Source organism: Grampus griseus (genome assembly GCF_964374135.1).
Source record: "Grampus griseus genome assembly, chromosome: 21".
NCBI lineage: Eukaryota > Metazoa > Chordata > Mammalia > Artiodactyla > Delphinidae > Grampus > Grampus griseus.
In genome coordinates this window covers 12,705,879-12,723,968 of record NC_139015.1, presented here as the reverse complement: position 1 = coordinate 12,723,968, position 18,090 = coordinate 12,705,879, and the positions used below count along the sequence as shown (strand labels likewise).

At 45.8% G+C, this 18,090-nt stretch overlaps 1 protein-coding gene across 2 annotated transcripts in view; it reads left to right on the top strand.

Moving 5' to 3' along the window:
• IRF2 (interferon regulatory factor 2) overlaps positions 1–18,090 on the top strand; it is an 84,733-nt gene that overhangs the window by 41,675 nt on the left and 24,968 nt on the right. For both annotated transcript variants that reach the window (XM_082680502.1, XM_082680503.1), the window contains 4 exons: positions 2,199–2,294; positions 10,261–10,360; positions 11,595–11,771; positions 12,090–12,136. In XM_082680502.1, coding sequence (XP_082536628.1) covers positions 2,208–2,294; positions 10,261–10,360; positions 11,595–11,771; positions 12,090–12,136 — 411 coding nt within the window. In that variant the 5' untranslated portion in view covers positions 2,199–2,207. The remainder of the gene's footprint in view (positions 1–2,198; positions 2,295–10,260; positions 10,361–11,594; positions 11,772–12,089; positions 12,137–18,090) is intronic.

Here is an 18,090-nt window from a genome sequence, read left to right as displayed (position 1 = left end):
CTTTGAGTGGGTGGGTGAAAGAGTGAGTGAGTGGAACAACTTGAGACCCACTCAGAGCAGCTGTGTTGGGGGCTCCCTGTGGCCGTTCCATGTCCTTTTGGACTGTCCCTGCAGTTCCCGTCACTCCTGAAGCCACCAGATGAGTGGGCGGGGCCAGCCTGCCATGGTGACGGCACCTTGCCTGATCTTCAGAACTGGCTTGGTCCTTGTATTGCACATCTCGGAGGGGGCGGGGTGGGGGGACGGCCGCATTTAGGCTTAGTAGGATTAGCCAAAGACCTAGAAGAGGTAGAGCTCCTACTCCCAGCGAATTTACACTTTGGTTAGGAAGAGAGGCTGAGCACAGCTGAAAAGTTTGCAATTAAGGTAAGAGTTAGATAAGAAGAAAGACAACATTGGAATAGCTGCCCTGATGCAATGTTCGATTTTCAAATGAGCAGTACAGGATCCCTGGGTATTGTGGGGCCTGGAGGGGGACAGCTTCCTTCCGCTGGAGCGTCCGGGGGGGCCTCGTGGTGGAGGAGGGCGGAGGCTGCGTCTTGGAGGACTGCTGGGGGTTGGCAAGGCCAGGAAGGAGGAACAGAGAGGCAGCGGCAGGCGGCGTCTGAGACAGCGAGTAGGTCAGAAGTGGGGCAGAGGGCCAAGGGAAAGGCAGGGGCTAGGATTTAGTTCCAGAATTGAATTAGGCTCTACAGGCAGAGGGCGGGGCCCCAGGTGGCAGAGCAGCTGCACGTAGGGGAGACGGGAAGGCCTTTGTGAGCTGGACGAGGAGATTACTGAGACTTTGACCATCTCAGCCTGAAGTCATCTGAATAGAATATTCAGAGCTCGTTTTTGGAGGAGAAAATGAATAAAGGAAAGATGAGGCAGCCCAGGGTTGAAAAGAGGATGATGTCCCGCTGTGCACGAAGTCCTGTGGAAGGGATGCTTGCTCGCCATTGTCTCTGCTTTTGAATCCTGCATCGAATTTAAACTTCCGTGTAAACAGGCTGAAGATGAGTGATAGATGGCACTGTGTTAGTGACCCCGCTCTGGGTGTATTTAGGTGGACAAGGGAAAGACTGTCTAGAAATGCATCTGGAAGGAGGGGAGAGAGGTGTTATGTGGGCTGGTGGAGGACAGGTGACCCCAGGCCAGAGGAGGCAGATGGCAGTGAGGAAAGACCCTTGAGGGAACATTCCAAATAAGAGATGCTTTCGGGCTTCCCCGGTGGCGCAGTGGTTGAGAGTCCGTCTGCCGATGCAGGGGACACGGGTTCGAGCCCTGGTCCAGGAAGATCCCACAGGCTGTGGAGCAATTAAGCCCGTGTGCCACAACTACTGAGCCTGCGCTCTTGAGCCCACGTGCCACAACTAATGAAGCCCGTGTGCCACAACCACTGAAGCCTGCGTGCCTAGAGCCTGTGCTCCACAACAAGAGAAGCCACTGCAATGAAAAGCCCTCGCACCGCAACGAAGAGTAGCCCCCGCTCGCTGCAACTAGAGAAAGCCAGCGCACAGCAACGGAAGACCCAACGCAGCCAATAAAATAAATTAATTAATTAATTAATCTTTTTAAAAAAGTACTAAAAAAAGAAAGAGATGCTTCCAGGTCAAAGCGATGCTGAAGCCAGAGCTAGAGGCTGGTGCACTCTGCAGGGAGACAGACGACATCAGGAGGGGTGGCCAGTGGGTGAAAGGCCTTGGAACCGCGTGAATTGATTCTGTAAGCGCTTGCAAGTGCCCATGCCGGGGCTTCGACGCGTGTCTGTTACCCAGATACCCTCGAGGAATGACTTGGTTACTCTGTCCACCCTCGGCTCTTGGAAGGATAATACCCAAAGATATTTGTCAGGCCCTGGTCCTCTGAGTACCTGATACACTGAAGGTACCTGCCGTAAACACAGCCCAGCGTTAGGCGTCCGGGCCCTGTGACTGGCCGAGTTTCTGCGTCATGGGACCCTCTCAGCTGAGAGCAGGGGTGGCCTGCACCACCACCCCACCGAGACGGCCTCTGGGGAATGAGCACCGCACTCAAGCAGGGGCGGGGGGCTCTAGGGCAAATCCCCTGATAAGCTCTCAGGGCCCCCCAGCCCCCATAAGCTGTGCGGTTTTGAGGAAGAGGAAAATAGAAGAGGGTCAGGCAGGGGTGTCAGACTTCACGGTGCAGACATGACAGTGGGTAGCAGAAATGCCTGATGTGTTGCTTCTCTTCTGCAGAAGGGCACCATGCCGGTGGAGAGGATGCGCATGCGCCCGTGGCTGGAAGAACAGATCAACTCAAACACGATACCAGGGCTGAAGTGGCTTAACAAGGTAAGTGCGCGTGTGTGTGCGCATCTGCTTGTATGCGCATGGGTGTGTGCATCTGTGTGAGAGAGACCCTGACTAAGCCGGTGCCTGTGGATCACCGCAAGTGAAACTGTTCTTCGTGTCCAAAATATTATGCTTATTATTTACAAAAAACAACCAAGCAAAAAGGATCGTGAAAATATGAAATTATCGTACAAGGAAGACTTATCATCCTCTCAGACTGTAGCCTCGACCCCGAGGTAAGGCTCTGGTCTCGTGGATGACTGTTGATGGGAAGCTTCTTGCTGTATTTCTGTTCAGTAATTCTTACCCTTTTCCTTCTCTAAATTCCGTTCTTGCTTCTGGTTTTCGAGGATTAGAGGACATGGAACCTGTAGGGCTTTCTGCTGGGAATGGAGCATACTGATTTTCTTTTCAGTATCTCTTTATGTAAAGAAAACTTTTGTTTTTGTCTTAAAAAATGGTTTTATTTTTATCATGAAATCCTGTTTGTGTGCCTCCCTGTCCTAAAAAAGCAGTATTGCATCATTTACACCCCCTATCTATACATAAATACTTCCTTACTTTTATCAACCTGAGAACTCTCAGTGTAGTTGATCCTGCCTCTCATGGGCGGAATCAGGAAGACATGGGATGTAAAAGTAAAGACCACCTGAAAACATTTAGTTAAAATCTAGAAAAGCAACGAATACATCATGCTTTCTCTAAGATGGCCCGAGAGAGATTGCTCTCGCACTACCAGGAATTGCAGTTCTTCGGAGCAAATGTCTTTTTCCTCTTCTGCCTCCCCCCTGTGTTTTTAATCTTAAGGACACGATGAATAATTTAGCAGGTCAGGCTTTACCTTTGTATCACGTGCTCCAGAGCTTCGAGCCAGATTGTGGCCGCTCCTAACAAGTGTACAAAATATTGCAGCATATTTTTTTTTTTTGCTTCATTTTATTTTTTCAGTTATCTCTCAAATCTTATTTCTTTTTGTTCTTTTCCCCTCATTTACCTATTTTTTCACTTATTTTAAGTGTAACAGTGTATGTATTTGAATGGATCTGAGTCCCTTCTGAAACAAGATGGGGTAGAAGTAAACAGACATACTTTAAGTAAAGCGTATGCTCACTTCACGTGACCTGTCATGTATTTTAAGGTCTAATGGCAAACAATATATTTTTCCAGGCTTGCAATGTCTATAGTGTTTTAGGTTTATATCCTGGAGGGGCTTTGTAATTAGCCTGTTGCAAAGAAACAGACGAGAAGTCAGGTTGCCCCTCGTCCTGCTGGGTTAGCAGGGGCGCATGCAGAGGTGTCAGTAAAGGGGAGATGATAGTCAAAGGAGAGTTGAAGAGACATAGGGTCCTCAAGGACAAGAATAACGATAGTGATAATGATAAAGCTAATTTATGGAGTGCAGGCCCTTCTCTGCGCAAGATCGTGCATTCACTCCCATAATCCCCACTGTGGGGTAGATGCTGTTATTTTTTCCATTTTGCAGACAAGGAAACCAAGGCTTGTAGGTTTAGTAGGATTCTATTGTGAAGAACAAAGTAACATTGCCTATTATTGATTTAGGGTGTGAAATTAAAGCAGATGTTGCTGATTTCCGAAGAGAAGTAAGTTTGCTCTTGCTTTTTCTTTTTTTAAAACCCACCCACCCGTTCTGGCTGGCTCGATGCAGTGGCGCACTTACAGTGTCACTGCGTCTCCTGCACCAGGTGGGTGCTTGACGTGCTACAGTTTTTTCTCTGTAGTAGGTTGAATGGCGGCCCCCTCAAAAGATAGGTCCGCATCCCAAGCCCCAGAACTTGTGGATGTGAACTTATTTGGAAAAAAGAGTCTTGGCGGGTGTAATTAACATAAGGATTTGCGGATGAGATCATCCTGGATTATCCCGCTGGGCCAATCCAACGACAAGGGTCCTTACAAGACACAGAAGAGGAGACACACATCCACGGAAGAGGGGGCGGAGACTGGAGTGATGCAGCCACAAGCCAAGAACAACTGGAACCGCCAGAAGCCGGAAGACGCAAGGGAGGATTGTCCTCAGAGCGTCTGAAGGGAACGCAGCCCTGCTGCCCTCTTGCTTTTGGATTGCTGGCCTCCAGAACTGTGGTCGAATCCGTTTCTGTGGTGGTAAAGCCGCCCAGCGGGTGGCAGTTTGTTACGATGGCTGTAGGGAACTTACACATCCTCGCAGGGTAGCTTCCTCACCGGTACTCTGCACTGAGACACCTTTTCCTCCCGCCACTGTGCCCGTGTTTTTCGGATAGAGGACCAGAAAGTGAATGGATGCCTCTTGGTGCAAGTGAGCACTTGACCCCTCTCCGGCTCTTGGCTCGTGAGTTCCCTTCCCTGGTCCAGAGGGACAGGAGACTGTCCCCTTGTCCTCTGCTGGGCTGGGTGTGGGCCAGGCTGAAGCAAGGAGGGTGTGCTGTGGCTACAGCACACGGCACCACTCAGGACGGCGCTGTCCCAGGAGCTTGTGGGCTGCCTGAGCGCCCAATGTGGACAGAGCCGTGCCTGTCCATGTAGACCTCAGGTGGCCTCAGGGCATTTCCTCTCCGTACCCACACCTCCCCAGGGCATCTATTTATAGGTTTCTGCCAACTCAGGCTGGCTGGCGTTCGTCTGTCCACAGAAATATTTCACTCAGACCCTACTGTTATTTCCTGCCCATTCATAAGCCTAAGAATCCCTGTTCGTGGGCTTCCCTGGTGGCGCAGTGGTTGAGAGTCCGCCTGCCGATGCAGGGGACACGGGTTCGTGCCCCGGTCCAGGAAGATCCCATATGCCGCGGAACGTCTGGGCCCGTGAGCCATGGCCGCTGAGCCTGCACGTCCGGAGCCTGTGCTCCGCAACGGGAGAGGCCACAACAGTGAGAGGCCCGCGTACCGCAAAGAAAAAAAAAAAGAATCCCTGTTCGTGTTTTGAGTGGTTTGAGGCCATTCCAAATTCTCTTCTCCCGCTGGAGCCTGTTGTGACTCCTGGAACACCTGTGCTGTCTGCGGCGCTTTGTCATTCACTTGTGCCTTAGCTGTGTTCCAAGTGTCGGTCCTCACGGTGAGGCACTCCAGGCTGGCCGTGCCAGAGGGCGGGTACCAGGGCTGTCTTGATTGTTGCTGCGAGCTCAGTGCCAGGCCTCGTGCCCGACACCCAGGAGGTAACATCGTGCTGAGAATGAATGGATGAATGATGGGCGCTTGAAGGGGAGGAACATCAGTGACTCTGTTTTTGTTCTGTTAAGATAATTAGACTTAAGAACACGGGGTTGGCAGCTGTCACGTGCCTCTCAAATGGGGACACCGTCAAACCCAGTGCATTCTTAGTAAGAGACACATAGGTGGTTAATTAATGCCTTAAATTTGTTTCCACCTCCTCCTTTCAATACATGAGGGGTGGAGGGTGATGGAACGGGTCCTCTGGGTTCCTCTGGAGGAGCGGTGAGGAAGTTTGGCAAAGCAATATTAGAACTAGTTCTTGAAAGGGGTCGTGGCTTGGGCCAGTTACTTTTTATTATGAATATTTGCAAATAGACATAGTGTGCTTGAATGATCTAATGACTAGGAAGAATAGCGCAGTAAATTCCCATCTAGATTTAAAACTCACATCTAGATTGAACAATCATTAACATTTAAAAAGGATCTGTGGGGTGTGTGGTAAAGCAGCTCCCTGACACCGTACATCTGTAAGATCCAGGAAGGCTTCTTATAGAGCCACAATACCACTATAGGTAATCGTAAATTAATCGTAAGTAATCGTCACTTAAAATGTCATTACTGCCCTGTTCGTATTCAGAATGCCTTGAGTATTCCCCAGATATCTTTTTACAATTGATTTGTTCAATCAGAAGCCAAAGAATGTGTGCAGGTTGTGTTTGGTTCCTGACTATGAATGGTGCGCTCTCCCTTTTTCCGTCTCTCCATTGGCTTGTTGAAGAGACCAGCTCAGTTCTGGATTTGTCCTCATTTTTGCTTGTGGTTTCCCTGGGCTGTTTCTTGAGGAAGGAAGGAGGTGGTCGCATTCAGGTTCACCGTTTTTCTTGTCGCTCCGATTGATTCACACCCTGGTTTTTTTTTGTTTTGTTTTGTTTTGTTTAATTAATTTATTTCTGACTGCGTTGGGTCATCGTTGCTGCGCACGGGCTTTCTCTAGTCGCGGCGAGCAGGGACTACTCTTCGTTGTGGTGCACGGGCTTCTCATTACGGTGGCTTCTGTTGTTGTGGAGCACAGGCTCTAGGTGCACGGGCTTCAGTAGTTGCGGCGCGCGGGCTTCAGTAGTTGTGGCTTGTGGGCTCAGTAGTTGCGGCTCACAGGCTTAGTTGCTCCGCAGCACGTGGGATCTTCCCGGACCAGGTCTGCACGTCCCCTGCATTGACAGGTGGATTCTTAACCACTGCGCCACCAGGGAAGCCCCCCAACCCTGGTTATTGACGTTCTTATTTCTTACCGGAGATCTGCCTGGACCAGGCACCAAGGCCCCTCCCCAAGCCTGGGAGATCATCAGGTAGCTCCCGACCTTTTCCTGCTCTGCACTTTGAGAGCAGGCTTGTGCTTGTGTAAATATCAGGTCATCTCGGAACAAAGTAAGAAATCCAAACAAAAATAGCAAACGACATCGGAACATCTTGTAAATATTGGGGGAGTGAAGAGGCACAGGGAGATAAGAGGACTAGTTTCCGTTTGGGGCCAAGCTGTGTTTGCTCTGCTTTGCTCAAGATCATCTCGTCTTCTCAACTCGAGCCGGGCTTCTCTCTCCTGCCTGCAGGTGGGCAGAGGTCTCTATGTATCTAAACTTGAGTAGCTCCGCTACTGCATTTAGTCCTTCCGTGCACGCTGTGTGTAGACACCAGGGGTGGGGACCCGGCGCTTGGGATTCTGATGGCACAGCCTGATGTCACAGAGTCTACGCAGAGCAACGCCCTCCCTGTCCCATACAACCAGAATGTTTACTGGTCAGAATCTCTTTCAGGTTTAAAATGAATTTTGCCATCTTTATCTTTCAACGTAGTTTTGCAATTTGAAAAACTAGTTAAAAGTTACATGTAGTTTTTTTAAAAATTTACCATTTTAAAATGTGCAATTCAGTGACATTCAGTACATTCACAATATTATGTAGCCGTCACGACCAGAACTTTTTCATCACCTCAGAGGGAAGCACTGTACCATGAAGTAGTCACTTACCATTCTCCTTTCCCTGGTTCATGGCAACCACTGATCTGCTCTCTGTCTCTTTGGATTTGCCTTTTCTGGATATTTCATATAAATGGACTCTTTCAACATGTGGCCTTTGGTGGAAGGTGTCTTTCCCTTAGCACAGTGCTTTAAAGGTTCATCCCTGATGTAGCACGTATCATACTGCGTTCCTTTTTGTGGCTGAATAATATTCCATTTTATGCATGTGTAACATGTTCTTTTTCTGTTCCATCAGTGGGTGGACATGTGGGTTGTTTCAGTCTTTTGACTATTGTTGAGTAGTGCTGCTATGAACATTCATGTATAAATGTTTGCATGGACAGCTGTTTGTAATTCTTTGAGTGAAATTACTGGATCATGTGGTAATTTGTGTTTTGTTTTTTTTGGTGTTTTTTTTTTTTTTCTTTTTTTTTTGCGGTACGCGGGCCTCTCACTGCTGTGGCCTCTCCCGTTGCGGAGCACAGGCTCCGGACGCACAGGCTCAGCGGCCATGGCTCACGGGCCCAGCCGCTCCACGGCATGTGGGATCTTCCCGGACCGGGGCACGAACCCGTGTCCCCTGCGTCGGCAGGCGGACTCCCAACCACTGTGCCACCAGGGAAGCCCTGTGTTTAATTTTTTGAGGAACAGCCAAGCTGATTTCCAGAATGGCTGCGCCATTTTCCATCCCCACCAGCGATGTGTGAGGGTTCCAGTTTCTCCGCGTCCTCACCAGCACTTACTATTTTCTGTTTATTTTTTTAAAAATTCTAGCCAGCCTAGAGGATATGAAATGGTATCTTAGTGCTGTTTTGACTTGCATCTGCCTGATGATTAGTGACGTTGAGCCCCTTTTCATGTGCTCATTTGGCCATTTATTTATCTTCTTTGGAAAAAGGTCTATTCACATCCTTTGCCCATTTAAAGAGGATCCGTGGTGGATAATTGCTAGGTTCAGTCATTACTTTTGTGGTTTCATGGTTTGAGCATGGTTTCTGGGAAACTAGTTTCGGGAGGTGTGTGTGTGTGTGTGTGTGTGTGCCTGCAGACACGCAAATGCTTGAAAAGATCTACTTATAAAATCAACTTTGTGTCTTAGGAGATAGATTTCAGATTGTGTCACCCCAGATCTCCTTTGTCCTAGAAGAAAGTACAACAGCGGATCCTTTAAGGATCTGTACCTTTAAGCATAAACCTTTAGATTCTGGTTGTGTAGTTCAGGAAAAGTTCTTTCACTGAGATAAATTCATTTGCACGTTTTTCCCTTTCATGTGAACGTCAGAAACTGCATTAAGTGATTTTGCCCTCTTATTTTCATCTACAGTAAGAAATAAAGTTTCACTCAGCCCTCTTCTGATCACTGCCCTTTTGAATCTGGCCAACCTGAAACCCTGCCCTCTCTCAGTGGATGATACAGCATGAACAAGGAGGGATTTATGAAAAATCTCTCGCTTTCAGTTCTTCTTTACTGACCAAGTTTTAAATACATAGAATTCTCCCTTTTAACAGTTCTAGGGAGATCTCAAATGTTCTGACATATTTTTAGTTCAGGCTTTGCAATATGTACTGTGGGGAGGGCCAAGTCCCTTTTGGGTCGGTGGGGACCGTTTGTATCTTGCATTGTGTGAGACCAAAGTGGTGGAAAATCCCTACTGACATTTTCCTTCCTGCTCCAGTGTATTGTGCAGAGATCCGCATACCTAGAAATTATCAGACCTACCTTAAGAGCTTAAAAAAATATGGTTTTCCTGGGTTTTAATCTCCATGGAGTCCAAGTCAACAGATCTGTTGTAGGACAGGAAATCTTCTATATCTAACCGCTGGGAGACAATGGGTGATATGAATAAGTGACTGAATATGGGATTACACGGCCTCGGTTTTGAATTTAGATACTTACTACTATAAGGTCCTTGGCTAGAAAATTTAATTCTGTCTCTCAGTTTCCTCAACTGTAAAGTGGAAAAAAATAACATACGCGCAGCTCGTTAGGGTGTTGCAAAAACCAAAACTGAGACCACGTGAACATGCCAAGTGAACCAAGTTTCACATAAGTAGTTTTACTACAAGTGTGACTTTGTTTCCAAAGCACTGGTTTCTAATCCTATGTTTGCCAGGATTGATTTTAAGCAATTTTGAGTTACCTCTTGGGATATGAGAGAGATGGAGAGGGTCTGCTATAAGAAGAACAGTACTCGAGGGACTTCTCTCCAGAAAAGGAGTATCATCTTCGTATCATTGGTACATCTTTGTTTGTATTTATTGCTATTTCATGCAGGGTAGCAGACACATAGGGATTAGAACAAAATCTTTTATTTCTGTTGGCTGCGTGAGCAGATTGAGATAATTAGTCTCTGTGACAATGGCCTCAGACACCCCCAACTTCCCTTTAGCGGCAAAGTGAGTGTTCATTTGGAGAGTCGCCTAATTTTTAATTTACCTAAGGCAGAAGGAGTTCCTCTTTACCAAGTGATGGGAGTAGATCATAAGACTAAGCATTAGAAATTTCAGTAAATGGCCAGTTACCTGTGTTCCTGTAAAGGAAAGGAGGCACATTGGCATTTCCCAAATCATCACCGTTGACCTTGAAATTTATTTTTATCCTACCAGACTCCACTTGCCTCTCAGTCTCACCTGGTAGACTCTCAAGGTTTGGGGCCCAGTGGGGAAGTGGGTTTGGTTTACAGTAGATACTCAGCACACCCAGTGATACTTAGCAGGGAATCTTACTAGCTGGAACTAGCTATAATCCTCTGCAATGGTGGCCTGAAACCCAGGGCTGCAGTGCTTATTGATTTTTTTTTTTCAGGAAAAGAAGATTTTTCAGATCCCCTGGATGCATGCAGCTAGACACGGGTGGGATGTGGAAAAAGATGCACCGCTCTTTAGAAACTGGGCCATCCATACAGGTATTAACCCCGCATTGTTTATAGAGCCCGGCGTTGTTGCTTTTTTGTGGTTGTTTTCATGCCTTTAGGTATAAGTGACAAATTAAATTGCAAAATATTTAAAGTGTACATTGTTTTTTGGTGACAATGTTTAAGTTCTACTCTCTTGGCAAATTTCAGTTATACTGTAGACTGTTAGCTATCGTTTATTTTTACTACATATATAAAATCTCCTGGTTTATGACTTCATGAAAATAGCTCTGATAAACCTGGGACTTGTTCCCAGGCACATCTAGGACACGTGGGGTACAGCCTGCATCACTCAGAAGTGATACTCGGGCTTCCCTGGTGGCGCAGTGGTTAAGATTCCGCCTGCTAATGCAGGGGACACGGGTTTGAGCCCTGGTCTGGGAAGATCCCAGATGCCGCGGAGCAGCTAAGCCCGTGCGCCACAACTACTGAGGCCCGCACGCCTAGAGCCCGTGCTCCGCAACAAGAGAAGACAGTGCAATGAGAAGCCTGCGCACCACAATGAAGAGTAGCCCCCGCTCGCTGCAACTAGAGAAAGCCTATGTGCAGCAACAAAGACCCAACACAGCCACAAACAAACAAACAAACAAATAAATAAATAAATTTATTTTTTAAAAAAAGAAGTGATGCTCAACCCATTCCATAGAAAACTTAGTCCTTAAATTTCCTGTAAATGTGGTTTTCTGATGAAGTTCCCCAGGTGTGTACCAGGGGAATATAGAACTTATTTGTTTTGCGTCGTATAAACTTGGGTCAAATTTATCTCCCCCAAAGGTAGTCAAGATTATATTTATTTATAACAAAATTTAACTAGCCAGCTATTTGCAGGAACGGACTTTTACTTAATGTTTGAGAGTCAGATGAAAAAGAGACCTTCCAGTTGCCTGTGCTTGTCGGGCTACTGGCCTCCTAGCTTTGTCTTTTCCTTACCCTGATTCTCCGTTCTTCTACCATTATAATTTTCTCTCAAGCTATTTCGTAGAGCCAGGGTGACCAGTTTGTCCCAGTTTGCCTGGAACCTTCGGGTTTTAAAACAAAAATTCCTGCATCCCAAGAACCTGCTCAGCCCCAAATAAACCAGGAGGTTTGCTCACTGTAGGTGTGGCCTAGAATTAAAAGGGTTCTCTGTACTACCTGCCAGCAATCCTGTCTCCAGACATTTTTACTCTAGAAATAATTTTTCCCCTCTTTTTCTTAACTTTGATTCTTTCAACTATTTTGTTAGGAAAGCATCAACCAGGAGTAGATAAACCTGATCCAAAAACATGGAAGGCGAATTTTCGATGTGCCATGAACTCTCTGCCTGACATTGAAGAAGTCAAAGATAAAAGCATAAAGAAAGGAAACAACGCCTTCCGAGTCTACCGAATGTTGCCTTTATCTGAACGACCTTCTAAGAAAGGTAGATAACGATATTTAGTGACTGAAACAATGATGGCTTGATATATCTTATAGTGCCTTTGTGATTTCTTTATTTCCACATCTGTAGTCACAGCAAGGATACAACCCTCGTTCCCGTTGTGGATGATAATTCTGCTCTTACCTGTCTGGGGAAAATGACTCTCAGGGCCCCCCAGAAGCAGTCAAAGAAGCATTTGGGATCTTGGCCATGTACAGATTAAAGCAATGAGTTCATTGAGAGTTTCAGAAAGAATTTAACTTAGGGAAAATGCCTCTCTGTTCTTCATGAATTAATCCAGAACTATTTTTGTTGCCACAGGAAAGAAACCAAAGACAGAAAAAGAAGACAGAGTGAAGCACATCAAGGTAATCTTTGTTCAGAGAGGAGGCCAGAGCTGTGATCATACTAATGATTCATATTCTGTCTCATAAAAATAAGTGATGTGATCTCTGTGAAGTATTTAATCTTGCTTCTTTTGCTGTTGCGTTTCATGTGCTTTACACGTCTCCTCTTTGGCATGTACCCACTTGTAGACTCAAGTACACACATCCCCTGCTTCATCCAACTTCCCTGAGCAATTTATGAATGAACTCACAAATCCAGGCTGAGCTTGACAGTCTCAAGCCTCCATCTGGTCCCTGCAACTGTTGCCAGCATGTCACTTAGTTCCAGCTAAGCTCCAGCCACCAGCTACTATCTGATGATATTAAGTAGATTTTCAGGCCATTAAATATTTTTAAAAGTATATTAAATAGTGTATACTTACATTAGAATGTATTACCTATATTTATATATATGTATTGTGTTGGCCAACCCAGTATGTATGTATGAATGTATGTATGTATGTATGCATGCATGCATGTATGTATGTATGCATATATTCCATGACAAGCCATTAGTTTGGGGACACAGAGGTCTGTTCAAGCTCTCTGTTCGTGTGGATCTCAATAGTTTTTTTCCTGCTCCACTATAGAACCAGCTTTCATAACTTCCAAAAGTTTTCCATAGGGATGCGTTTGTGTGTGTGAGCTTTTCAGTGGGCTGTGTAGTCTGAAATCCACTGCAGTGTGAGGGTCTTTGTGTGTAGATTAGGTGGCCCTTGTCAGATAGCCAGAGAACTGCCAAATATCCCATGCAAAATCGAGGGTGAGCTCAAGTTGCTAAGCAAAGAGCAGACACTGCAGTCCAGACTCATAGACCATCAGAGAGAAGATTGTTTCACCGTGCCCTGTTTGCAGATGAAGAAACAGAGGCTCGAGAGAGTTGAGTGACATGGACCCAAGGGCAGTGGAACATGTGGCCAAGTTCGCACGGTTATTTAGAACTGAACTTAAAAGAGATGCCAAGCATTCCGGTTTCTACTCTAGAATAACTCTTGAAGGAAAAACCAAATTGCCCAGACGGCACAATGTTTAAAAGCAAGCCACTTAGTCAAAATAATCAGGAAAAAATACCCAAAAAATGTACTTCAGTTTGAATTGTGAAGGTAGAGGGAAAACTTAGGTAAATTGTTAAAGTTTCAGACACATTTACTCCTGCAACGGAAAATCAATTTTTTAGCTAGAGTGTTTTAGCAGTAAGACCTCCAGTTTCCACTTCCAGTATTTTTAGTTGGTGACTTATTTTAAATATAGCATAGTATAGGCCTCATTTTATTATAAGTTTTTATTATGGAAAAACTTTATACACAGGAAGGAGGCAAGTGAGTCAAACGTACTTCATAGACCGTCACCCCGATTTCAGCATTAATCAGCTCGTGGCCATTTTGTCTCATTAGTACCTCCCTCCACTTCCATACATCCAATATGAAACTGCAGATGTTCAACCATTTTTGACTTACAAAAACAATTTCATATGGTTCAGCCCAATATTTTAAAGCAGATTCCAAACATCTTATTTCTTTCATGACTACGTCAGTATATATCTTTAAAAGATAGACACTCTTTAAAAATAATACAGTATCATTATTGCATCCGAAAAAATTAACAGTAGTTCCTCAAAAACATCAAATATCCAGTCAGTGTTCAAATTTCCAATTTGTCTCGTAAGTGTCATAATTTTGATACAGTCTGTTTATTTGAATCAGGATCTGTATAAGGTCCACATGTTGTGATTTTTGGATATGTCTCTTAAGTTTTTTTAACCTATAGGTTTCCCCTAGATTACTTTAAAAAAATTTATTTTTTCTTGGAATGAAAAAACCCTGTTATTTGTTGTATCAAGTTCCCCACAGTTTGGATCTTTTTAGGGCCTACATTCTGATTATTGTTGTTTAGTCAGAAAAGTGTAACTTCCACAAATATGTGATTTTGAAGAATCTGCTATAATCTTAAGTACAACTATATCATATTTGCTACTAGTTTCACAGCATCTAGCTCAGTGCCTGGTACAGAACAGATAATTAATACATATATGATCACTGAATAGATGAAGATTTGTTGACTAAATAGATGCATAAATAAATGTAATATATGGGGAGGAGGGAGTGGGGGGTTTAGAATGCAGATTAATTTTGCAATCTCAGTTAATGGAGAAATGAAAATGGAGTAACAGATGTTCACTTTTCAACCAGCTTTGCTCAAACATAACCACCAGACTTCACTGGACATCAGATGCCATCGATTGGAAGAGGCACCATTATTTTATGTATCTGTAAGCAAGAAAAAACTGCTTGCAGTGAAATCATGACACAGAATTGATTAGAAGGCACGTCCCATTTCAGGGGTGTGGAAATGTGAGGAATGTGCCCCTTAGAATTGATGACACATGGTGTTCTTGTAAGTAAAGGACATCTGCAGTCACATCACCGATGGCAGTGTGTTCCACATGGCCAGACACCGCACTGACCCAGGGAAGCAAGTGAGAGATTTCCTCTTAGGTGCAGCCATGTGGGGCCCAGCAGAGAGTACAGTGAGAAATCCTCCTGTGATGTAGACATGGTCAGTGTCCGAAACATGGCCCTCATAGAGACATTGTTCCTTCAGCAGAAGACAGGTGATTTTCATCGGAAAACTTTTGAATTTAAATCTCGCATCTGTCCTATGACGAAGCCTCAGAACGTGGATAAGGCGAGCGGGCTCCCCAGGTTCTGTGGTTCATGACTGCATAGTGTTAATGTTTCTGTAGAGTGGTTCAAAGTTAGTTCTCTAGGTTTTCTGGAATTATATATATAAAGGACCTTATCCTTACTGAGCAGTTAATACATTACTTTTTATTGTTTGTCAAACACCTAAGCTCTGAGTTTTCTGTTCCGTGCATATATATATATATATATGTGCAACTGGATAGACTAGGTTGGTTTCTTCCGCAGAGAAAATTTGTCTTGTATGTAGTAACTAGGTATGAAAATTTGCTATTAAAACAAGCTCTTCCCAATCTTCCTTTAATTCAAGTTAAATTTTTTTAAGATACCTGAAGAAGTCCTAATCTTTTTTTAATTAATTTTTTTTATTGGAGTAGAGTTGATCAAGTTGAAGTTTTAACTAGCAAAGGACGTTTAGAGCACGCAGGCCCACTGTCAGAATATTTCTTGGGCTATTCAGGCAGTTTATCTCCGTGCTCTTTGTGTCCTCCCTAAATAGCTTCCCTGAAACTGGGAGACCCAAGGCTCCTTGACCATGTAATATGTGCAGAAATGCTGCCCCTATATCCCCTGATGTTCTCTTTGGGAGTATATGCTGTGCACTCAGTGAGCCATCTTTTAGTTGAACTAAGCCCTGCCTGCGTGGAGGTAACTGGCTGTCTAAGGAAATAAGAGTAAGAAACACAGTAGTGAGCTGTATGAGATGGGACATCATCAGAGCATATTGGTGTTTCAGAAAATGTCACAAGGCCAAGATCAGTAAGGACAGAGGTGGATAAAGCAGCGAGGTGGTAGCTGACGTTTTGGAGCCCCTACCCGGTTCTCAGCTCTGATTATTATCTCATTTAGTTCTTCCTGTGATGGGCAGGGTTTCTCTCTTTCGCATACGTGGGAATGGAGGCACAAAGATGTTGAGTAATTTTCCCAGAGTTGCTCCACTTTATGGAATTGAGATTTGATTCCGGGTTAGTCCAACCTCAGAACCTGTGCTCTTTCACTGCCCTCAGTGCCTCTCAGCCTCTCGGAAGCTGTGGGCTCTGATCCAGGCCTCGGGGGACTCTCCAGTATATCGGTGGACATTCCCCAGCACCAGATCATACGTAAAGCCCTGGAGATCAGAGCTGCTGTTTGGTCTTCGCTGGATGAGTCAGGACACCGGCTTCATTAGAGCCAGAGCCTGAGTGAGGATACAAGGGGAAACAGAGGCATGTAGGTAGGGAGGATTCGGAATTAATACTTCCTGCCTCAGAGGATTGTTTGCAGAGAACATATGCGTGCTTCGAAGCTGTGAAGTGCTTCCAGATTAAAACATCGGTGTGATGATGGAAAACATGATCCGGGACTGTCTCTAATGTCACTTGGTAAAGACTAGGACTGATCTGTATTAGTTCTGAGTGCAGGCCTCTGGGTGGAGGTTACAGAAAAGCAGGTATTGGCTGAGCAGAACTTTCTAATAGAGCTCTCACCGCCCACAGTGACTTGAGCTGGAGTATGCAACAATATGCTCCCTGTCACTGTCCAAAGACAGGCTGAATGACCGACCACCTGTCAGGGCTGATACTGGAGTGATCTGTCCATGGGTTGCAAGGGGTCTTCACTTTTTAAGCCTCACGCCGGCAACCCACCTGAACTTTCAAGAGATGAAATCAGAGCTGCCCTGGAGGGAGCAGGTGGGGGGCCTGTCCTGCCCACTCTGGTGCCTCGCTTTCCTCCTGGTAGCTCTTGGGAGGACTGCTCAGAGCGCAGTCTGCAAACTGGTTGGCAGAGTAACCTCCGTGGATGCTTTTGTGAGACAAGGCACAGCTGAACTCCTTGGGAAGGCTCTGGAGCACAGAGGGGTCGATATTTAAGGGAGGTTTTTCTCACCGTGATGGGAAGCAGCAGATGGGGGCAGAGACTGCAGTAGAGAGTTCAGGTGAAGATGGTGGCAGTTGGAATGGAGAGGAGACATTTCCCTGGAAGAAGAGGTGGGAGGAGGAAGCCAGGTGTGGATCTAAGAGGTGACCCTGACTTCTCAAGCTTCCTGGAGGGGTTGTTGGGAGCAGAGCATGTTTTGTGGAGAAGAGGGTGAGTTTAACTGTGGACGTGGTGGGCTAGAAAGGGCAGAGGGCCCTCCAAAGCAGACACCAGGTGGACAGTTGGATCTGACAGGCACCGAGCTCGGGTGAGTGTTGGACGCCAGGTGTGTGGTCATTTGCCCAAGAACGATGTTGGAGGCCGTGGGAACAGATGCCTTCCCCAAGAGGGAAGCTACATGAAATGAACACGGAGACCCAAGGAGAAGACGAGGAGAAAAGCCAGCCAAAGAAAGAAGTCTAAGGGGAAGTTGCAGTGGGAGCAGCGAGGAAGAGAATGAAGACGGCCTAGTTCCAAGGGAGGAAGGTGTCCTAGGGCTGGGCAGGAGGCCGCAGCCTGTTTCAGCTGCACTCCTGTTCTTAGTGGCCTCGGGGCCTCCGAGGTATAGAGTGTGCAGTTCCCCGGGCCGACTTTGACTTTCATGAAGCCCAGCTGTCAGCCTGAGATTTTGTTGGTAGAGAGACCTAGAGATGCCCTTAAATTTGGCTTTCAGGAGACTGGCTTTGCACAGATGAATTAGGGCCTTTCTGGAGGTTGGGGATGGGAAATGGTCTTACAGCCATTATATTTGGCCTCTAAGGAGGGGACATGTAGACAAGGGCTGTGGCAACAGAATGAGTGGCCTTGGTTGTCCTCTATTCGGCCCACCCACAAGCCCCTCCAGCAAGCATGGCTTTGAGACCAACCAAAGGAATATTATTTTAGAGGTCTAAGGAAGGCTGCCCCTGCCCCTGCCCCTGCACGCTCTCTTGAGCTGGTTTGCTTTTGCCTAAAGTCCCTTAAACTGTAGAACAAACCTTGGATTCTATAATGAGAAGAAAGGTTCTTGGGCATAAATATTTGGCAGAGTTAATAGATCATGGAGCGGTCTGAACCCAAGTACAATCTGTTTTTTGGTTTTCTTTGGGGCAAGGTGATTTACAGGAGAGCCTACAGCTAAAGTAAGAAAGGGAACAGAAAGAGGAGGCTAGTTCAGGATTCACCAGGACAGGTCATGGTACAGCCAGGCGGGGGACAGGGCAGGAGTGGGTATCACAGAGAAGTAGAAGACGCTGTGGGCAAAGGCCATTCGTGACCTGCAGGATCTCTCTGTACATGTTCCGTAGAGAAATATTCACCCATTTTCTTAATTTGTGTTCCTTGCTTTTAAAAAAAAAAAAC